Source organism: Lycorma delicatula, chromosome 2 (genome assembly GCF_047948215.1).
Source record: "Lycorma delicatula isolate Av1 chromosome 2, ASM4794821v1, whole genome shotgun sequence".
In the NCBI taxonomy this organism is placed as follows: Eukaryota; Metazoa; Arthropoda; class Insecta; order Hemiptera; family Fulgoridae; genus Lycorma; species Lycorma delicatula.
This window is the reverse complement of record NC_134456.1, coordinates 61594508-61617791: the sequence shown is the minus strand read 5'-3', so window position 1 is coordinate 61617791 and position 23284 is coordinate 61594508. Positions and strand designations below refer to the sequence as shown.

The window sequence follows — 23284 nt, the reverse complement described above, 5'->3', positions numbered from 1 at the left end:
GTATGTAATTTTTTTTCAAGCAATTCCAAGGGTTTGCTTTTATGATCTGGATGTTTAGTTTTCAAGCGTCGAATTAATTTTTATGGCTTCATGATTTCATCAGAGACTTGAAGAAAGCAAACAACACACTGAGGCTTTCCAATCAATGAGGTAAATTATTCATCTTAATAACTTATTTATTTTCCACAATTTATTGAGGGAAAGAAGCCATTTCTATGTGGAGCTGCTGGAACGTATACATCTTATATATGTATATAATAAGAAAGAAGATAAGGAAGGATGTTGGCTAAATTTTTAGATCAGCAGTCGCAGTCTAATAATTAGTAGCACTCTGCAGAAAAGAAAATACATCTGGGTATTTGGAAAATAAAATATCTGGAACAAGTACTGCAAATCAGATTGATTACGTGCTAGTGTCAAAAAGGCATACCAGTTTAATGATGAATATCAGGGCCACTAAAGGTATGAACTGTAACTTTGATCCTAAATGTAAGTTACTATCTTATAAAGGATAGCCTCAGCAGATAGAGGGCATAAACATAGCCTTGGCAGATAGAGGGGAAAGGTCAAGGTGGAATGTAGAAGGATTTAAGCAAGACAAGAGGAAAGGGTATCAAAGAAAGTTGGAGGATGGGATAGAGACTCCTGTGGAGACAGAGGAAATAGTGGAGAGAGAGAGAGATATATATAGACAGTGTGGGGAACACCATGAAGAAGAAAATGGTGCATGGAGCAAAAGAGAGCAATGGAAAGAGATGAAAGGATAGGAATGCAAACAATGAAGCAAAGGAAAACACGATGGAATGTTGAAGCTTACAAAGAAAGTAGAAGAATAGCTAATAAATTATTGAAAAAAAATACATAAAAAAGAAACAGGAAAGTTAGAAGAGTTTAACAGGATACTAATGAGGTCAAGAAATTCTACCACGCAATAAAAAATGTGAATAAAGGCTTTCAAGCTAGAGATCTTATAAAAAAAGACAAAGAAGGAAACTCTCCTATGGGAGGAAGAGAAAGTAATGGAACAATGGTAGAGTATTTTGAAGAACTTTTTCAAATTGATGTCAGAGTTGAAGGTTGAAAGTATTAAATGGCAGAAGTGGAGGTTGATAGACCCACTCTTATAGAGGTAAAAAATGAGAGGTTGAAGTATGGAACAGAAAGTTTGTAGAGTGGCTTCAAAAGGAAAAGCTGCCAAAATACTGTAAAGAGGCATGGTATGTCCCATATACAAGAAAGATAATAAATGAGATTGTGCTAACTAAAGGGGAATCACACTGTTAGATATGTATACAAAGTGTTAAAAGTATAAACAAATATTTCTGTTTTGGATTTATAGTAACTTTTTAAAATTTTATTACTTCAGCTAGAAAGAAATGAATCTTATTCATTCATTATTAAAGAAGTAGTTGAAATAGTCTAGCTGCTCCTCACATTCAAATTTTTCAAACATTTTTAACCAATCCCTGGTAATAAGATGGAAAATGCCCGTCTAAATTTTTTATGGTCATTAAATCAAAAACCATAAAACATGCACATCTTGAGATTCAAGAATCTATTTCATTATTTCTCAAGAGGAAGAGTTCTTCCTTTTACGGCAGAGGTAAACATAGTGATGTCTGCCATTCAATTGCAGTGTACATGGTTCTAGGTGAATGTAAAACCTCACTGTTCTACTATTAGTCCAGTCAACAATACAACCTGTTTTATTTTGAGGTTATGAGTAGTCTCAATGCCATGTTTCAGTTCAGTCATATGTTCAGTTCGTGTTCGAGCAGGCAATAATTCTGAAAAGTATGTGAAGATTTTTTGTGTACAAGTTATAATGAAAGTTTTGTGGATTCTGACACTAAAGGGAAATGAGTATCACAAAGAAAATAATGTTATCGAAACCCCATTTACTGATAACTCAGGTATAAAAATCCCATTATTCGGCATCATTTAGGCAATTAATTTTCACAATTAGATGCTGTATGTGAATTTCTGGATTAAACATTTTGGGTTCATGTTACACTAAATGAGATGAGTGAATATTTTGTGCTGATTATTCTACTGTCACAGAAAAAAAAGTGTATAATAAATTATTACTGGTTGACTAGAAGGATTATCCATTGTCCAATATATTCTAAAGTAAGAATAGACCGATTCAAAATTATTTCTAGGAAATTCCAGTTCTCTTCTATTGTCGATGAAAATGATAAACTACAAAAAAGTATGACTTGTAAGTGAATATTTATATTACAAATTCAAAAAACTTTAAACCTGGTAGAAATGTTTCAGTCGAAAGCATCATGGCTTTCCACAGAAGGCTGTCATACATTCAGTTCAATCCCAAAAACCCCTAGACTTGAAATAAAATTTTACAAAAAAATGATTCTGAAAGCAGATACTAACACAATTTAAAAATTTATGTCAGTTCTGAGAATCAAGCAAGCCCTATCAGAAACTTTGGAGTTAGTGAACAAGTGGTTTATTACGTAACCAAGATGAGGACAAAATTTCTATTTTGATAACTGGTACTCTTTCTTAAACTTATTTAGACTACTGAATAGGGGAATTTATGCAGTGGGTACAGTTAAAACAAATAAAGTAAATTTGTGTAAAGAAATGTTAAAAAACAGAATTGATAAAAGGAGAACATTTTCTTTTTCTCACAATCTATACTGCCTAAAAGATCAGAAAGGAAAAATATTGTGATACTGTCTTCTTTGCATAAAAACCCCTATTATGTGTTCCTACCCCTCAGAAGGAGAATAAAAAAAAATCTACAGCCAGTTTTAAAACCATAAGTTGAAAATGAATACAACAAAATATATGGTGTGGATAATAGTATAACAGACTATATGCTTTTCTTGTACATTACAGGAAAGGCTATAAAAAATTGTTTTCTTTTCTTATTTTATGTAGTACTTTCAATGTCAGTGTGATTCATAATTACTTTATAAAAGTAGAATAAAAATAAAACATAGCCAAACTTTCACTGATTTTTGTTTATGTGTTGCTGAACAATTACTGGAGAAAGTAACACTACCTTGCCAAAAAAAATAATCCTGGGTGTCTAATTTCATAAGAAATAAATATTACAACTTCACAAAAAAAACCCACCACTTTTTTATGCATCAGCTACCTGTTTACCATTTAAACTAGTATATGATTCATAAGAACATCTTTTCTTTTTATTAATATACTTTCCTCCCAAAGATTTATGTTAAAAATCTAGCTTTTTCAACTTCGTTTGTTAAAATTTTAATACATTACAAACAAAAATTAAACTCGAATAACACAAAATACACACAAACCAAAAAACCTAATTATCTAACATCTAATAAAAACCAACTGACATGTACTTGGGGGAAAATTCCGCTTTCTAGAGTTCACATGAAAAATAAATTTTTGGTAACAAAATAATTTAAAGTGTAGTGGTTAATTTCAAATAATATGAGGAAAAAGGGCCTGTAGGCCTACAGTCCTTTTTCTTTAGAACATTTCGACTTACAGGTTGGCATCTTAAAAAGGCACTTAATGTAGTAGTGGTTTGTTGGTATCCGGATTCTCTGTCAACTATGAGGCCTGTAAAATACTGCAGAAACTATCTTCACTCATACAATGACAAACAGAAATTTTATAAATTCATAATTCAGTAATAAGTAGTATAGTAGCTTCAAAATTCCTCATACTTCAAAGAAGCCCCAACCATGTAACATATTCCTCTAATCTCATTGCTCTCCATGCTTCATTCTTGCCCTTGGAGGAGTACTGGCATCTGTAATAGTGTTCCAAATTTGTTTGTTTCTATCAGTTTCAAACCAATTAGTTCCTTACTCAATATCATTTTAAAATATTCACTAAGTTTATATTTCTGGATAAATTAGACGTCAGCCCAGGTTGGTTAATAAAAGGTAAGGGACTAAGATTTGCTTTCGTTGTGACCTTTTTATAATTCTTGTAGGAGATCCCTAGGAAATATTAGGAATCTCTTGATCTGAAATGTTATCATCGAAATGAGTAGTGTGAGGGGGGGGGATTTTTCATCAAGAATGTTTGGGTGAATATCTTCATGATAGAGGTTTATTTTCATCTGTAGCCTCTCCACTGTTCCCACTGTCTTCCTAGGTAGTCTTCAGAAAGACTCCTCATAGTAATCTTCTAAAATATTTTACAATTCATGATTTTGAAATTAATTGCACCTGCTCCTCACATCCATAATTTTTTTGTTTAATGAAGGCTCTGGATCTAGTGAGAGCTTATGTCATGAATCTAATGTGAGCTTGTTGAAGGCCTAGTGTTACAGAGAATGGCACGAGTTTCCATTCAGTAAAACATGTTCATTTTGAAACATAATTTTAAGGCAAAAAATTTATTTTTTAAATCTTAAAAATATTTTAAAATGTAAGAGTAATAATTTAATAGTTTGTTTAAACAACACAGCAATTGGTAAAATATGTAAAAAAAAATTGCATGCCACAGGAAAATTATTTTTGCAGTTAACAGACTGCCATATTCTGAAACAATGTGCATTACTGTACAACCAAAGAACCACTTATGACAAACATCAAACTTAGCAATCAGTAAATAACAAAACTACCCCTTCACAAGAATATAATATTAACAGAATGTCAAAACAGCACAAATATCTATATCACTTGTTAAAATGAACAGGACATTCTGGTATATCCTTCGCATTCAATATGTTAATTTATACCAAATATTTATAAAATGAAAATAGGTTGAATAAACTTCACATTAAAAAATAAGTTCCTGTAATTATGTAGTTAACAATAAATTAAGTGTTCTTAGTACTGTTGCCGAGTAGTTTACATACTTATGTAAAATGAATAAGATAGTGTTTTATTACATTTATAATTTGAAAACATAATTTCATGGCTTAAAACTTACTTTATATGGAGAATTCCTGATCCTCTCTCCTAAAACAACTTGACCTAAATTTTCAGCAGGAGATTTACTTTCATCACTGGTGCAGAAATCAAAGCTGCAAAAATTTTAAATAAAAATTAAAAGCCTACACTATAAATCCAACAATTATAAATTAAAAGAAGACAGATTACATTTTATAAATTTTATGACTATATAGAGTGTTCTGGATATATTCACTGAACTTCAGGTACTGATTCAGGACAACAAAATGGGCAAAAAGACTAGTGTCTTATTCTACAAAATTAAAAATGTTGAAAACGTCACCTTCAAAAATTTCATGAATACGTCCTGGAACACCCAGTATATAATACTTTAACATGAGTAAACGATATCTGTAGCTCACAAACACACATGCACCAAGAATTATTCTAGCCTCTTTCATAGATACAGTTTAATATAAATGTACAGTTATTATTTGTCAAAGTTTAGAAAGCAAGAAAATATAGATTTGCAGTAGTTCTATTTGGTCTGTTTGATACAGCATTGGTACAGCTAATAAAACAGTAGAGGAGATACATACCACCATCAGAAGTCAAAGGTAATGACAAGAAAGTTGCACTCATATTGTAAATGTTACATTCTTTGTTTACATGTTTTATGACAGTATTTTTCAATGATCATCATCAACAATTTCTTTTCTTTTTTTTCTACAAGTTTGTCATTCACATCCTTACCTTCTCAGTACCTTGGGCAAGATCTAATCACTGTTCCGAGCGATAACACAAATGTGAATTTTGTCCCCCTCCAAAAAAAATTTTAACCACAGGTTAGAAAGAGGAATGTATCAAATAAGTAATGAATGTTTCTGAAAAAAACAACTGAAATGTTTCTCCAAATAACTGAAGAAAATTCAGAAATTCAAGCTCATGCAGCTGATCTTTGTGGCATGTCTGCCCATATGGTGTTTATAACAGAATTGTACACAGTGAGAAAATGAAAATTTAGTAGACCCAAAAAATTTCAAGAAAGAATGAAGAAGAAAAGTTAGCAATGATAACTTTCAAAGATATATTAAGAAAAACTGTACACAATCATATACAGCATAAACAACTGTTGGCATTAAACAACTTATAAGTGATTTTAAAAAAAATTCAGATGTGCAGACTAATTTCAGCACAAAAATTTACAGAAAATTCTGGAAGTATGGGTTTTAGAAAGAACAGGCTGAAAATAATAGAAAGGTTTCGGTAGAAAATCATGATATATGTGTTAATCAAGTAATTATTAAAAACAAATGAAAATTTACAGACAAAAAGGAAGGCCAATTATTTTTTCAGATGAGTAATATAGTTCAACAAATGTAAAAGGTTATGGTTTGGATTTATAACATTCTACAAATAACATGCATCTAAAAAATCAAAACTGATATAGCTTGCATACCGACAATGCTGCAAAAGAAATTTTGAATGCATTCTAATTTCTAAATTGGGCCAAAAACAGCAAAAAAATACAAATGCTGAGAACAATAAAAAACAGCTGGAAACTTTCACCTTATTATTTTGGTAATTTACACTACCATAAACCAAAAATTACACAAAGCATTGAATTTGAACAGCTGAAAACAACTGTTAAAGGCTACAAAGCAGAAGTAATCTACGTTCAACAGATATGTTTTGAATTCAGATTTGAATTAAGTGTAGTCAAATAAACCCTATATGAAGAGAACTACGACAAAATATTTAAGTATTTCAGTGATAACATATTAAGACTTCTCCAACGACTCTGAATTCAACCAGATTGAGCTGATTTGAGCGAAAATAAAAAGTCAAGTCTGTGAAGAAAATGTGTTATGTCGGCAAAATGTAATAAAAGAAATTGCACAAAAGATTTTTCTGAATATTGGAAGCATTCTTGTGAACATGCCTAAAAAGGCAATACAAAATTATTATGGTACAGTTAGATTTGCTGACATGCAAACCAAAACGCTTAAATGGTTATATAATCAATGTATTACGACCTAAATATAATAAATAAAATGGGAAAATGAATTAGTTCATTTATTGACTTAATTCAATTTTAATGAATTAATTCAATTTTTTAAAACTAAAAATTCTAATCAAAAAAATTGAATATAAAAATAAATAAGGCAGGTAATAATGGGGAAGCAAAAATATTTGCCAGGCAGTACATTCATGCATGCATGTATTTGTATTGATTCCTTGTGCTGTCCTGCTTGTGCAATAATAATAATAATGATAAGCAATAAAAGATATGGACACAATGTTTGATTATTTTTTTAAATTTATACATATGCTAAAACATATGCCTTTATGTCTCTATATGTGAGCATGTATATGGACGTGCGCGCGCACACATACACACACACACACACACACCTATGCTATTAGAAATACAGATTAATAAAAAACAAAAATATTTTTATACAATATCAAACAGAAAATATTATCTTCCCAATTATATTATCTCAATAAATATTAACAACTCAACACAATGATAAGAATATAATTCAGGCCTAAACATAAAACAAATTGCTTTGAATATAATAATTACCATTCATATTATTTTTATAGAGAATAATTATCAAATCAATACACATACATAATATATATATATATATTGTATTTAATATACAATATATATATATATATATATATATATATATATATATATATTACAAAAAAAATATTATACATACAAAATTAAATTATCTCACAAAACACAAGTGGAAACCAATCATACCTTTCCTCTGAGTAACTCACAACAAATGATTAATCACTTAATTAAAGTATACTGGAATGAAGTGCTTAGTTTATCAGTACAAATTTATCTTCTCAATGTACACATAATTTTTCACCTGTATATTTAATACCTAAACCCATTCTACTAAAATATCTCATGGAACTGATTGCAACTGATTTAAACTGATGGGCTTTTTAAGAAATCAAGAGACAGAAATAAATATAAAATAACTATCCTCCAAGAGTGAATCATGTTAAATGAAATTATCACAATAAAATAACACTATTTTTATTAACCTTAAATCCAATTACTAAGCTAAATACTTAAAGAAAAATTTTAAAAAATACAAAAAAAAATTATAAAAATATATTTGATTACATATAAAAAATTATTTTTTAAAAAAGCTTCCATTCAACTATTATTAATATTAACATTAATAAAAAAAAGGAAACAAATTAGAAAATACCCTCTAAAAAGTAAAAAATAAGAATTAAATCAAATTGAGATTTTTAAACAAAAAAATATAATATATTAACAAATATAAAAATGCACTGAAAAGTAAAAAATAAATTATACAAATATCTAATAAATAACCAATAAATAAATGTAATAATTATTAAATTTTAAAATTAAAAGTAATGAAAATACTTAGTTAAATAAAAGTGTGGCGCAGTTTTTATAATTTATTTAAAACAACACATTTATTTTTACAACAATTAATCTTCATTTTCAATTTCAATAACGATGCAAGGAGGCGGAAAGGTCTGCTGGAACCTCTCCAGTTGAGACTGACTAGCTACAAGTAACAATCTGGGAAAATGCACCCACTCGCTTTCTTTGTACGTATTCTCACATAGTTGAAGTTCATCTTCGAATTCTGCTTGTAATCTAAGCCAAATTGAAAGCACTCTTTCCGCTAAAAGTTTCATTTTCATTAATTATGAATTTTTATTTAATGAATTCATAACTACGATTACAATTATAATAATGATAATAATTAATATTTTTTTCAGATTACCATTAAAATGTAATAACTTTGTGCAAGATTTCTAAATTTAATTTTTATTTTTAATCTTATTAACCCTTAAAGGTCATCTGGGTGCAAATTTGAACCATCAAAGAATTAAAACTTGAGTTATTTTATTACAGATAAATAAAGTATATACATATACTAAACAACCTCATTAAACAAAAATTATATTTTAAAATATAGCAAATGTCTATAAATACTTATTCGAAAACATTGTTACAAAAACTGTGCCACGCTTTTATCTAACTAAATATTTTCATTACTTTTAATTATTTATTTATTGGTTATATTATTAGATATTTATATAATTTATTTTTTATTTTTCAGTGCATTTTTATATTTGTTAATATATTACATTTTTTGTTTAAAATTCTCAATTTGATTTAATTCTTATTTTTTTACTTTTTAGAGGTTTTTTAATTTGTTTCCTTTTTTTATTAATGTTAATATTAATATTAGTTAAAAAAAGCTTTTTAAAAAATAATTTTTTATATGTAATCAAATATATTTTTGTAATTTTTTTTGTTATTTTGTATTTTTTTTAAGACTAAAAATAAAAGCTTTTAAAAATGTAAAAATATTTATTTTTACACACTGAAGTTACATACATGTACCAAATTTCAATCATTTTCATACGATAGTTCATGAGAAATGAAAATTTTCAACTAAATGCATGAATTTAGCGTAGGGTTAGTGCGTGAGGTTGGGTCATATCAAATTCCGACACTGAAGTGCTGTATTGTCATCAAAGTTACATACATGTACCAAAAATTTCATTGATTTTCATACAATATAGCAGTATATTGTCAAAAAATATAGCAGTTGTAAGATTTGATTATTCCTAAAGCAAGTTAAATAAAAGCTTTTAAAAATATGAAGTAGTTAACTGTAACAACTTTTAAAGCTTAATCATTTAAAACACACTCCTACATTCCCAGTACAATTTTCCAGCAAACATATTTTTTTGTTAACATCAAATACTTAAGGTGAACTCAATAATAATGTCATCTTGTTTATATATTACATACTTTGAGGAAGGACAGATAGCAATTTTATCAGGTGTTCTGAAAGGTTTTTAAACTACAATAATTTTTTGAATGTTGCCACCATTTCCCTTCTTAGATATTTGGGAAATGTGTTCCTATCCTCTATTAATACAATCTATATTTTCCCCTTACATTGCGTCATTAGAGTTTCATACTTTTATTTTTCATGTTTATTGTTAGGATTCAGCTTGATGGAATGTTAGGATAAGTTTGCAGATACTTCTTAAGCAATCTGAGTTCTCCTTTTCAGTATAGTATTAGCCATTATATATCCAAATATGAAATACGGATGGCAGTATCAAAATATACCAGTATGTGATGGTATTCATTTAATGACTTGGCCATCTGTAGTTATAATATTTCACTGCTACTGAAACATCTTATTTCCTTCACACTAGGGATTAATTTCCCCTAAAAAAACGTGATAATTCTTAAATGGCAGAAACAGAATCACAAATTACCATAATTTTTTTGTGCTCATGTCTGACTGTTCCTCATTTTCAGATGAGATTTACTACGTCTAATTAACCATTAAAATGCAAATCATAAATAACTTCCTAGAGATTTCCAGAAACAGAAAATTTCACTAAAAACCCTGCACTGGTATAACTATCATCTTAGCAGTGGTCAGAAAGCTATCAGTATAGATACATGTTTAAATCAAATGATAACAAATATTTACCACATCTAAGGCTATGGTTTTAAGGATATATTTACTTAAAGCCAATTTCTGAACCCTTACATTTAAACTAGTCTTAATGACGGAAGAGAAATATCAAGAGAACAAAAAGAAGATAAAGGATTGTTTTTATCAGTGGACTGATGGCACTCTTACTGTACTGAGAGTTTTAGATAAAACCTCTCTTGTTTACTATGGAAAGAAAGCAAGTCATCAAAAGGTAGCCTTTTAGAATACTACACTGAAAAATATTATTCTCTTAATTTCTGATGTCAAGAATGGTTACCAGTAGCAGCTTTTATTAACCACACAAATCTTGTTTTACCAGCTCCTTTAATGAGATGCATGGCTTGATTTTGAACCATCTGTAATTTTGATACACTAATCAAAACTAATATTCACTAATTTCACATCTGCACAGAAATATGATTTTTATATTAATCTTGAATATGAAATTCAACATAGCCAGGGAGCTAGCTATTCCAATCTTACTAGCTACCTCTTCAAAATGTTTTTAGTAGTAGCTTGATCTAGACATGTATAAACATCGCACAATCTGTTTATTATGATATCACAGATTAATAGTGTAATAAAAATCTAGGTGTTGTATAAAGCTTATCTCAAAGTGGTGCATTGAGTGCTAGCCTGGGTAACACCAATTGGTCCATAGATTAAGTTCACAATAGTTCTAGATAATGAATTATGCGGATGTAAAACAACCTTCCAATTAGACATCTACAAAGAGACTACACAATGAATTATGCGGATGTAAAACAACCTTCCAATTAGACATCTACAAAGAGACTACACAACGAATGAAAAGATTCAAGATCCTAAAATTAAAAAAAGGAAGAGTGCGGAAACCTCAGATTTATGAATAAAAGGTATAACTTATTTTTTTTTTTTTTTTTTTTTTTTTTTTGGGGCGAAAAACGGTTGAACGTTATCATCACCCGGAAAATAAATAAATAGACAAATAAATAAAAATAATTTAAGGTTTTTAGATAACATTAAAACTTAAAACTACTATCACAGAAACAAAATCCGGAATGGGTGTAAAAGGCCCATTCTCGGATAACAAAAACACTAATATGCAACTTAAAACTATGTTAAAAACTATCACATTAAAAATAAATAAAACTTAAAACTAAAAAAGGAGATAAAACTTAAAACTAAGACTATTACGTTTACAGTCTTACAACTAATATCACAAAAATCTTACAACTGATATCACAGACAAATTTAAAAAAACAAACAAAAAAAAATCCGATAGGGAGTGTAAAAGGCTCCCTACTCGGATAACAAAAACAATACATAGGACAATACATACAATTACGAAAGAATACATACTTATTAAATTTTTTGCATTACCCCTATACTACGTAAAAATATAAACATCTGGTTTAAAACCTCTTTATCGTCACGCAAGATACCACGGATGTTACTAGGAATTTTAAATTTACGACGCAATGCCGCATAACATATGCAGTCCACGAGTATGTGGCGCACAGTCACGCAGCAGTTGCATCTTGCGCATAGAGGTGGTTGTCCTCTTGTAAAGAGGTACTCGTGTGTGACTCTCGTGTGTCCTATCCGCAATCGACAGAGAACTACTTCCTCACGCCGGGGTTTTCTGTATGAGGAGTTCCATGGTAACACAGAATCTTTAATCTGACGGAGTTTATTATCAACGGTAGCTGTCCAATCACCTTGCCACCTTGTTCTTAATAATTGTTTTACATAGTTAATGAAATCTGAAGTAGCAACTCGGGTAGTGAAAGGAGGCTGGTTATATGCTTGTTTGGCAGCGGAATCTGCATGTTCATTACCTGGAATCCCTACGTGGCTAGGGACCCAGCAAAAACTTAATTCTGTGTTGCGATTATTCAACTCAGCGATTGCGTTGTAAATTTCAATGACGATAGGATGTTTAGAATAAAAGTTTTTTAAGGCTTGGAGAGCACTACACGAGTCACTGCAAATAAGAATTTTTCTATATTTAGGGTTAATGATGTTTAGAGCCTTATTTATAGCGTATAGTTCAGCGGTAAACACACTCGTAATACCGGGTAGACCAAACATATAAGTTCTCTCATTAACAACAAATGCACACCCAACTGTATCATTTTGTTTCGATCCATCAGTGTATACAACCGCGTCTGGTTTCATCTTGGAGAGAACACACTGAAACATTTGCTGAAAGACAATAGATGGTGTTGATTGTTTATTGTATGTGGTCAGGTCAAAATTAAAATTTATAAGGCTTATTCTCCACGGAGGATATGAGCAAGGATATATAGGAAAGAATGACGGTTTGTTAACATTTATATGCTGCAGCAGACGCCAGGTACAGATACCTACCGGTGCAGTACGATGTGGATGGTCCTCATACTTTCTTAGATTAGGATTTCTAAAGACTGACTTAAGAGCCGGGTGATTTGGTTGTCCTCTGAGACGAGCAAAATACGATAATAAAAGCTGGTCTCGTCTATCCCAAAGTGATGGTTCACCACAGTCTACCAGTAAGCTTGCGACAGGACTAGATCTAAACGCGCCTGTGGCAAGCCGAAGGAAAGCATGATGTACACTATCCAGCATTTTAAGCACGGTTTGACGAGCTGATGAGTAGGCCACACAACCGTAATCTAAACGGGAGCGAACAAAGGAATAGTAAAAACGTATCATACATGATCTATCGGCTCCCCAGTTGGTGTTAGTAAGGACTCGCATCATATCTAGAATTTTGGAACATTTTGTTTTCAATTCTTTTAAATGTTTGACCCAAGTAAGACGGCTATCAAAAATTAAACCTAAAAACTTAACGTAATTAGAGATAGTAATAGTCTCACCGTTCAGAAAAATTTGCGGAATAGAAGGGTTTCGTAGCCGAGAAAAAACTACACATTTTGTTTTTTCGGATGAAAATGTGAAACCAGTAATCCTGGACCAAGCTTCAAGGTGATATATAGTGTTCTGCAGTAGTCTCTCTGCTGTAGGTGCCGAACGGCTTGCAATGTAGATAGCAAAGTCGTCAGCAAATAGAGAGCATGAGACAGGAGCCTGAACACATTTGGTAATATCATTTATGGCTACAGAAAATAAGGTGGCACTTAATACACTACCTTGGGGCACTCCATTCTCCAAGATGACACTATCTGAGAGCGAATCATCCACACGAACACGAGCCGTTCGGTGATTTAAGAATCCCCGGATAAAAGCAAGCATATTGCCCTTGATTCCCCATTTTTGGAGAGTGTTAAGAATACCACGTCGCCAGGCTGTGTCATACGCCTTTTTTATATCAAAGAAGATAGCGACGAGGTGTTGCCGATTGAGGAAAGCGTTTTGTATGGCTGTTTCTAGTGACACTAAATGGTCAATGGAAGATCGTCCTGGTCGAAAACCACACTGTTCTGGAGATAGAAAGCCATGTTTCTCCAAGTACCATGTAAGTCTGCGGTTTACCATTCTCTCCATTATTTTACACAACACGCTTGTTAATGAAATAGGGCGATAGCTTGAGGGGTTCGTCTGGTCTTTACCAGGTTTTAGTACTGGTATAATAAATGCTTCTGACCAGCTGGGTGGGAAGACTTGTTTGGAGAATAAACTGTTGAAAATATTCAAAAGTTGTTGTAGTGCCGAATTAGGAAGGTGTGAAAGCATGGAAAGGCGAATGTTGTCCGGTCCAGGGGAAGTGTCCCGTGAATTTTTAAGTGCATGCAACAATTCTTTAAATACGAATGGAGTGTTTAATTCACCAACCGAATCACCAATGTTTAACGACAACACCTCCATTTGTATCTTGTACCGTTGAAAATCGTTATTATATGATGAGGTGAGAGACACCGAGCGGAAAGATTTTGCTAGACTATTTGCCACTTCCGAGGATGATGAAAGGAGTTCTCCTTCATCAATAAGACCAAGAATAGATTGTTTCGGTGATCCGAAGATTGCACGAATTTTCTTCCATACAGTAGACGTGGAAGTAGTGCGTGAGATAGTGCTCACGTATTTCGTCCATGAATTCCTCTTAGCGTCCAAGAATACTCGACGGCACACCGCTCTAGCCCTGCGGTATAAATTTAGATGTTCTGTTGTGGGCCTACGATTAAATTTACGTAGTGCCTGCCGTCGATTCCTAATAGCATTTTTGCATTCATCGTTCCACCATGGAACGAAAGGACGTCTAGGATTACCCGATGTTTGTGGGATATATCTGTTGGCATTCTTAAGTATCATGGACGTAAAAGAAGAATATTGGTCGAGGATGTTCGCTCCATCGTCATACTGAGATTGGAATGCTTTACAGTATCCGTTCCAATCAGCCTTTTCAACAATCCATCTCCGTGGCATTCTTTTAATCTCGCACTCTACACCGAAACTAATAATAATTGGTCTATGATCACTGCCGTGATAGTCATCACAAATCGACCAATTAAAATGAGGGAGTACATTCGGTGAGCATATGGAAAGATCAAGGTTAGATACAGCACCAGTTGATAAGGACATAAATGTGTGTGATCCATTATTCAGTAGGCAAAGGTCAAAATCTTGTCTCAATCTGTTTATCATATTTCCTCGAGTGGAGCAGAAGGTTGAGCCCCAGGAAATATGATGGACATTGAAGTCTCCTACTATTAACGATGGAGATGGTATTTGTGTAAGGAGATTTGAGACATCTAAAGCACTGAACACAGTGTTCGGTGAGAGATACAGATTGCAGATATGCAATTTGAAGGGAATAGTGACCTTTACTGCAATAGCAGGAATGACAGTGGTTAGTTGAATTCTTGTAGCTGACACCCCATTCTTCATGAAAATCGCTACTCCACCACTCTCCCTACTGTCTACTAGGCAGTCGTATCTCTCGCAGAAGTATCCTCTAAGTGTAATTCGGTCATGTTGTAGAAGGGGTATAACTTATTACAAAAAGCAAGCAGACATCAATTTTTTCAAGAATTAAAAGATGAAAACTCAAACAACAGAAAAATAAAACTAATAAAAATATTTAAAAAAATTAGTTACTGAACTTAAGGCAGTGGTTCTCAAACTTTTCTGGGTTGTGAAATCCTCTTTCAATTAAAATTTTTCCATGGCGCCCTACCTTAAGTAAAAGTATGACTACTCATAAGTATGAGATAAAATAAATAAAACTGGTGTATCTTCATTATCTTTTTACTTTATTAACATTAAATTAATAATTATAAATGTCTATGAAGCTTTCACAATATTTCACAGTGTCCCTGTGAAGAGGCTACGGCTCCCTGGAGTGCTGCGGCGCACAGTTTGGGAATCACTGATTTAAGGTAAAAAAGTTAAGTACTTAATTATGCATATAACGTTAACATAAGGCATTGTTGAATAAAAGATTAACTACACAGAACAATAATATACTAAAATTTATGACGCTAAAACCTTAAATTCTTTACAATTATCTCATTTTTAAATGTGACTAATATGAGGTAAACTAGATAGAAACATTTCATGATGATCGTAAGTGTCTTTTGAAATCATGAAAGATAAAAGATAGTTGTATGGGGAGATAGAGTGACAAAGAGTCTGATTTTTAGAATCCACTAATAACTTTTGGGATTCACATAAACAATAAAATTATTCCACTTTACTATTTGCAAGAACAGGCAAACTACATTTTATTCAAATAGCAAATGAATAAAAAATACAAAAATCTCACTTTCAGCAGTATTCAAGTATTATCACCGATCTATTAACTAACAAGTTAAACTGCTATATTATTTAGACAAAAACAAGCACAATTATAATTAAGGTGTAGTACTTTTTACAACCTTGAATTAAAGTTCCTTTTTTTACTAAAATTAATGTAAAAAAATGTTATGTCTACAGACATTAAACAAAATAAAATAAAAATTGTTTATATTAATATAACATACAAAAACTTGAGAATTGTGGGTAGTTTTACAATTAAAAAATGTAGCATCTACAACATAATTTTAATTAAAATGTAACATATTTGTTACCACTTACTGATGATATTCATATGGAATAGCTGACTCTTCTGTATTTAGCCTGTTTACATATAGATCTACCTCTGACTGAAACAGAAAAAATTAAATAATTTTAAGCAGGAAACAGCAAACAAAATTGAAAATGAAAAAAAAAAAAAACAGTTATAGTACAAATATTTTGCCATAACAATTAAAAGATAATTTATTTTAATACCCATATAACCACCATGTATTGATAACTACAACAAGAAAATGTTGTAACATTAAACATTAAAAGTTGTTCAGAAAATTTCTATTCAAATGGCTGATGACCATCAAGCAACTATAAAAAATAAAACTATTAATTTATTCCATATACAGATAATATGCATTTTTTCTTCCTGCTTTCGATTACAATAAAGTCTAGGAAAATAATTCTTTAACGATAGTTAACCTGAAATGTGTAAGTTATTGAATAAGTACTAACGCCACTGTTAGTCCTCGATCGTTTTTGTTTCGGTAATTTTTAAATAAACGATAATACAATTCACATTTGCTATAAACAAATTCTACATTAAAATAATGAAGATCCACTTACTAACAATTGTGATTATTGACTATCCAAGCACTTTCAGATTATTCCTCATCGGATTACTGATTAATTATGAATTTTATAGTTGCGCATATAAATCTTTATAAATGGGAATTACAACAAAAATAAAATTTAAAATTATTATGTTCATAACAGTTCATTGTCAATAGTTAAAATAGGCCAACATTAAAAGAAAAATGTCTTGTCAGAACGATGTTTACAACCGTTATAATCAGTAAACCAACCTAATAATTAATAATTATTGTATAATTTGTTTGAGTAAAATATCATTATCAAATCTGATTTGTTCATTTATAGGTTTATCATCAGATATAAACAGGTTTATATCATATATATATATATATATATATATATATATATATATATATATAAATATATATATATATATATAATATATATATCGAAATGATTCCGGAACCGATTTAAACTTTCTTCATACTTAAAATCTCAATTAAGAAAATCAGTTTGCGCCTCCACGTTGGTTCGTCTGGATAACCAGTTAGAAACGTGGAGATTTCTACTGGTGAACTAAATTGGAATCATCTCTCTGGATCACATCCAGAGTTGTAACTCGGGAATTTATTCCCACCCAAGGCTGACTTGCCTTTGAAAGTCAAATATGGAAGGTCTTTTAAGAAAAAATCCACAGTCTGGTAAATACCAGAGAAGGCTGCACTCGGATCCGGTGGGCAGCTGCTTAAAAGATAACAATGGAACGGATGAAGAAATACTGGGCAGCTCGGAAGAGTAAAATAACACGCTTTTCTCAGAAAAGATCCAACTAAAATTGACTTAAGTGGTCCCATGTTGGCCGTAAAAGCATAATAATAATAATAATAATAATAATAATAATAATAATAATAATAATAATAATAATAATAATAATAATATATATATATATGATATATGATATGGTGACAACATATATATATTTCTCCAATATACTAGTTTTATGAATGTTATTAGTATATTCCAATATTTCAAAAAATTTGTTTGGATTGTAATTATGTCAATTCTCTACAATGTGTTTGGCAAAGTTAGATCAATCTTTATTATTTTTATTTATGCAATTGATGTGTTCTTTAAATCTAACTGCGAATGAACGATTTGTCATACCGATATATTTCTAATCACAATTTTCACATTTAAGACTATATACTCCTTGTTTTTCTAGATCATATTTGATATGATATATCATTGTGTTAAAAGGATCCTTACTATTTATGTAATTTATTATTATTATTAGTTGTATATACAATTTTTAATTTAAATGTTTTAAATATTTTATTAAACTTATTATAATTTATATTATATTCTATGTTAGCGTATTCTTCTATAGTATTATTATTTTTTGGTTTTATTGTCCTTTGTGTATTTTATTTTTTATTTTCCTATATAATTTATCTATTAAGTTAGTAAATAGTTATGATGACGAAACGTGGCAGGGTTTCTTTGAAGATTAGTTTTCAAGGATGGAGAATCGTATAATATATGGCAGAAATTATTTTGAAAAATTATTAAAAAAAAATAGTGCTATTGCAAAACTTTCCTAGTGCTCTTTGATGTAATCTGTTGTGTCTTTGACAATGTTTCCTGTAATTGTTATTATAACATGTATTCTTATACATTACTGGCAAACCATTTCCCTCTTGACAGATCAAGTTATCTACAAAATGATTGATTATATCATTTGTATATAAAAATATTAAATCCAAAATCTATTTCACAAAAGCACATGCATGGAAATGAAATGCTAATACTTTAATAAGTGTTTCTTACAGACAGTAGTAGTGATTTAATAAAAGAGATTATTGAAGTCAATACTTTCCAATCAGAATCAGAAAGGGAAATCATAAACAAGTAGAGTGAAAAATCCTGAACTTTTTAAATAATAAAATCATTAGTAATGTTCAACATCATCACTTATTCTAACCTTTTCTACTCCCATTATCCCTCAGTGAATAAAAATTAGCTACCTCTCTGTCCATGTGCCTGCCTAATAATTGGGGATTTCAACACCAATCACCATTCTTGTGGCTCATCGTCATGTTCTTCCCTGGAAAGGATAGTCGATCAACTGAGGCAGAACATAGTTCTCTGCTTATTGAACAATAAATCATATACGTTTTGTATCATCTTCATCTTTTGCATTATTATCATCATCTTCTACAAGTACATCTTCGTGGATCAATCTGTCATGTTCAGCATCCCTATATCCATGTCTTAACTGGTGCGTTTCCAAAAACGTTTTTGGACGTGATCACAGACCAGTTCATAATCGGTTTTTGTGCAAAAACCGATTATGTGTTCTTTATTTGTGTATGATTTTTCTATTTACATAGCATGTAGAATGTTAGCTACAAGTGAGAGGCTGCTTCAAAACACAATAACCCGCTTAAAACCATAGTGTAAACCTACTGGATTCCCCTGAACTGTATTTACATAATGAACCACGCACATGAGTTAGATTTCGAAATATGGTTTGACCAACAACTAACACGGGTAATACATTTGAAGGAGCTGAAAGTTAAATGTCTAAAAATGTTAAACATGATGAGAGCTCTATCTAATATCCGTTGGGGAGTTGATCGCGTATGCATGTTGCGTTTCTACCAAGCTCTGGTGCATTCCGGCTTAGACTATGACTGCATAGCTTATTCATCGGTACGGGCCACTGTTCTAAAGATGCTCGATGTAGTCCCTCATTCATTCATCCGTTTTGCAATAGGTGCATTTCGATCAAGCCCCAGGGTAAGTCTGCTGATGGACAGTGGAAAAGAGTTGCAAAGAGCCATCTCTTTGTAACAGACAGAAGTAAAGGATATGCTCCTATGTGGCTCACATTAAAGCACAACCAAATCATTCAACCTTTGATGTGATATTCTCCAACCAGCATGTTAATTGTTACCAGGAAAAGATTCCTAGATCTACAGCTCTGCTAGACGTCAGAGCTCAGCACCTTTTCTCAGCTCTAAATATACAATTACCTCCAGTCCTAACTGTTGCTCCATGTTATTATCCCGCTTGATGGCCTTCATTAATTACTGCCTTGATCTTTGTTAGTAGCAAAAGAACACAAATCCAGTTATTTTATAAAACAAATTTCATATTATAAATAGTGTGATCCTGATGCTACAGTTTATATGAACGGCTGTACAAATGTTAATTCTGTTGATTGTGCTTTTGGGATTGGCAGCAGAAGTACAGGTTTGGCCTTCCCAGCATCACCAGTATTTTTGTTGCAGAGTTGTATGCTATTAATAAGCCCTTACATATAATTAGTCCAGCATCAATAATTTAAACCAAGGGTACTTACGTATTAACACCACCGCAGCTACAGCTGCTGCTTAGTTTTGTTGACTTAGTACGTATATGTTGACTTCGTGTACTGACAAATCGTACGTATATCAAAATAACCTAACTAAATATAACCTACGCTCGCTTCGCTCGATAACCTCTTATAATTAACATTAAATATGCATAATATAAACAACTTATTAATAATATAACCTTAATGTTATAACACCAAAATCCAATTAATGTTAATCCACTGAAATCCGATTGACTACTTCGTTTTTAAATAAAGCTGTAGCTGCGATGGCATTAATATGTAAGAAGTTAGCGAGTGTAGGTTATATTTAGTTAGGTTATTTTGATATACGTATAATTTGTCAGTACACGAAGTCAACATAACCTAAACAGCAGCTGTAGCTGCGGTGGTGTTAAATTGTAAGTACCAAACCAAGTTACATAATACAACAGAGAAAATAACCATAACATATTGAAAGTTCTATACTTTCTTAATTTCCTCACACTTTTCTTTTTATCTTTATTAAGTCTACACCTATTTCATAAAAATAAATAAGTAATTTGCAAAAAAAAAAATATAAATAAATAAAATTAATAAAAAATAAAACACTAATTCCAGTAACCAGAAACACTAATACAGGTAGTACAAACTGAAATGAGCTGTATGTGAAAAAGTTAAATATAACATCATAAAAATAAACATACTGATTTTTTTTTTAATGTACATGCTAATATAAATCGAAGAATGAATGAAACATTTATGAAATATTAAAATCTAATAATTCAATAATAATGAAATAAATTAAATCACAGCTTTTCTTAGAATTGCAACTATTAATCTTCAACACTGACTTATAAAAATTGCATAATAATTAAGTATTATAACATTATGTGTATTAACAATAAAATCGACTTTAATTAAACCATACTGTAAATAAGAATCAATAAATTCTATTAGTAATCTGTTAGTAAATTACTTGCTAATCTGCCAATTTTAAAAACATGTAAATAATTTTTTTTTCAAAAAAAACTTACATGAATGGTCTAAAAGGGAAAGTAGAATATTAAGTATCATAAACACAATGGTGGAACAGGTAATGGTGGTAACAGGAATGGTTGACCTGAGACTGTACAAGACTACACTTCATTTACATTCATACATATCATCCTCATTTATACTCTGAAATAATACCTAAGGTGGTTCCAGTTTTTCTACTAAACAGAAAAAGAAAAACAGAAATATATAAACAAAAAAAGAGGTTGAATTAAGCTTTCCAACAAAAATCAGAATCGTGATACTAATAAATAATATGACCATAAATAATAATGCTGTAGCTGTGATGTATGCTACTATTGGTGGTACAGTCACATTTCACAGGTCGCAGTCACATTTTTATCAGCTTGTGTTACGCTCTAAATTCAAACTTACATCTGATGGTTTAAAAAACTCACTGGCTATCTGATACAAGTATGATAGATCTTAGGCTTCTTCTTTAAGCACTTCAATTCGAGGTGAAGTGTTTTATACAGACACCAAATACAAAACAGCATTCTTAGACAGATGAATTGACATAGACAATCCGCTAAACTACATTAATATCAAAGGAGAGGTACATTAGTATGGAAATTAATCCAAACACAAATATTATTTTAAAAAAGTAACTCTACAAAAAAAAAATCATATCTGTTTAAAATGTGAATATCTAGTAATCAATATGTCCTTTAAGAATAAAGGACATATTGATTACTAGATATTCACATGATCACTTTATCCACGAATCACTTTATACATGATCTGGTTTTAGTTAAAAAAGTATACTACACATTTTCTTATTTCTTCATTATGAAACCTTACCTTACCTTGTTTAGATATTATTGCTTTATTTAATGAAGTCAGTTTATGTGGTACAATTCATTTCTGAGTAGTTTTTTTAAATATTGCCCCAAAATTTTCAATTGGATTTAAGTCTCTGGAGTTACCTGGCCATGGGACCACTTTAATATTTTGTTCTTTGAAAAAATTTTCAACTTATTTGGCAATATGGCATAGTGTCAAATCTTGTTAGAACAGTTCGTTGCCTTGTGGAAATTTGTTTTGAAATTGTGTAACAACCCTTTCCTTCAAATCTTGATATATTCATCACTTTTCAACGTACCATCAACTGGAAGTAATGAACAAGGTCCTTCAAATCTGAATCAACCCCAAAATATTTTTTTCTCGGAATATTTAACCAATTGTTGGATATTAGTCTTCTTTGGTCCATTTAACTAGTGCTTAGGCCCAAAAGTTTTTTTTGTACATTGCTGCTTTTTTAGCTGGCTGACGAGCTTTCCGTCCAGTTGCAAGAAGTTGGAGTCTAATATTTGTCAAGTGTAAATCTGTGCCACTGGCTGCTAATTCTCAATTTAAGTCCACAGTAGATAATTTTGGATAGTTTACTTTTTCTCACTAATAACCAATTCTAAGTTGGGAGTATTTTTCTTTTACAGCCACATTTGCCTTTTCTTTGGGGTGAAAAGGAGCCAGTTTCCTGAAACTGTTTTAAAATAGCATTCACTGTCCCTAGTCTGACACCACACTCAGAAGCTAACTGCATCATACTGGTATGCTCAGGAAGAGAAAGAATTTTCATTTTTTGGAGTTATATCTATTATTATATATTCAAGCCACAGAATAAAAAATGATTTTGTAATAAAAAAATAAAATAAATTTTCACAAAATTTATAAAATGAAAATTGCTAAATAACAAAAGAACAATATCCTTACATTACACAGTGACAACTTAAAGAATGGGTATTGGTCAAGCGATGTAACCACATAACAGAAGTAACAAAAAATTCCCTGTGTGTAGGTCTATTTGCATGCTACTGTAATTGTAAAGATCTTCACATTTTTAGCACATAACCTGAGAAAATCTTGCCTAAACCTGGAAAAAATTCTTATCTAGAATGTATGAAGGATAAGGAAAGAAGGAAAATATTGAGAAAAGGACACTTCACCTACAG

At 31.0% G+C, this 23284-nt stretch overlaps 1 protein-coding gene across 1 annotated transcript in view; it reads right to left on the bottom strand.

Annotated features, from left to right (window-relative positions):
- Positions 1–23284, bottom strand: part of TM9SF2 (transmembrane 9 superfamily protein member 2) — a 77012-nt gene that overhangs the window by 48933 nt on the left and 4795 nt on the right. The window contains exons 2-3 of the mRNA XM_075355412.1: positions 16397–16464; positions 4897–4990 (exon numbers count right to left, since the gene is read on the bottom strand). Coding sequence (XP_075211527.1) covers positions 4897–4990; positions 16397–16464 — 162 coding nt within the window. The remainder of the gene's footprint in view (positions 1–4896; positions 4991–16396; positions 16465–23284) is intronic.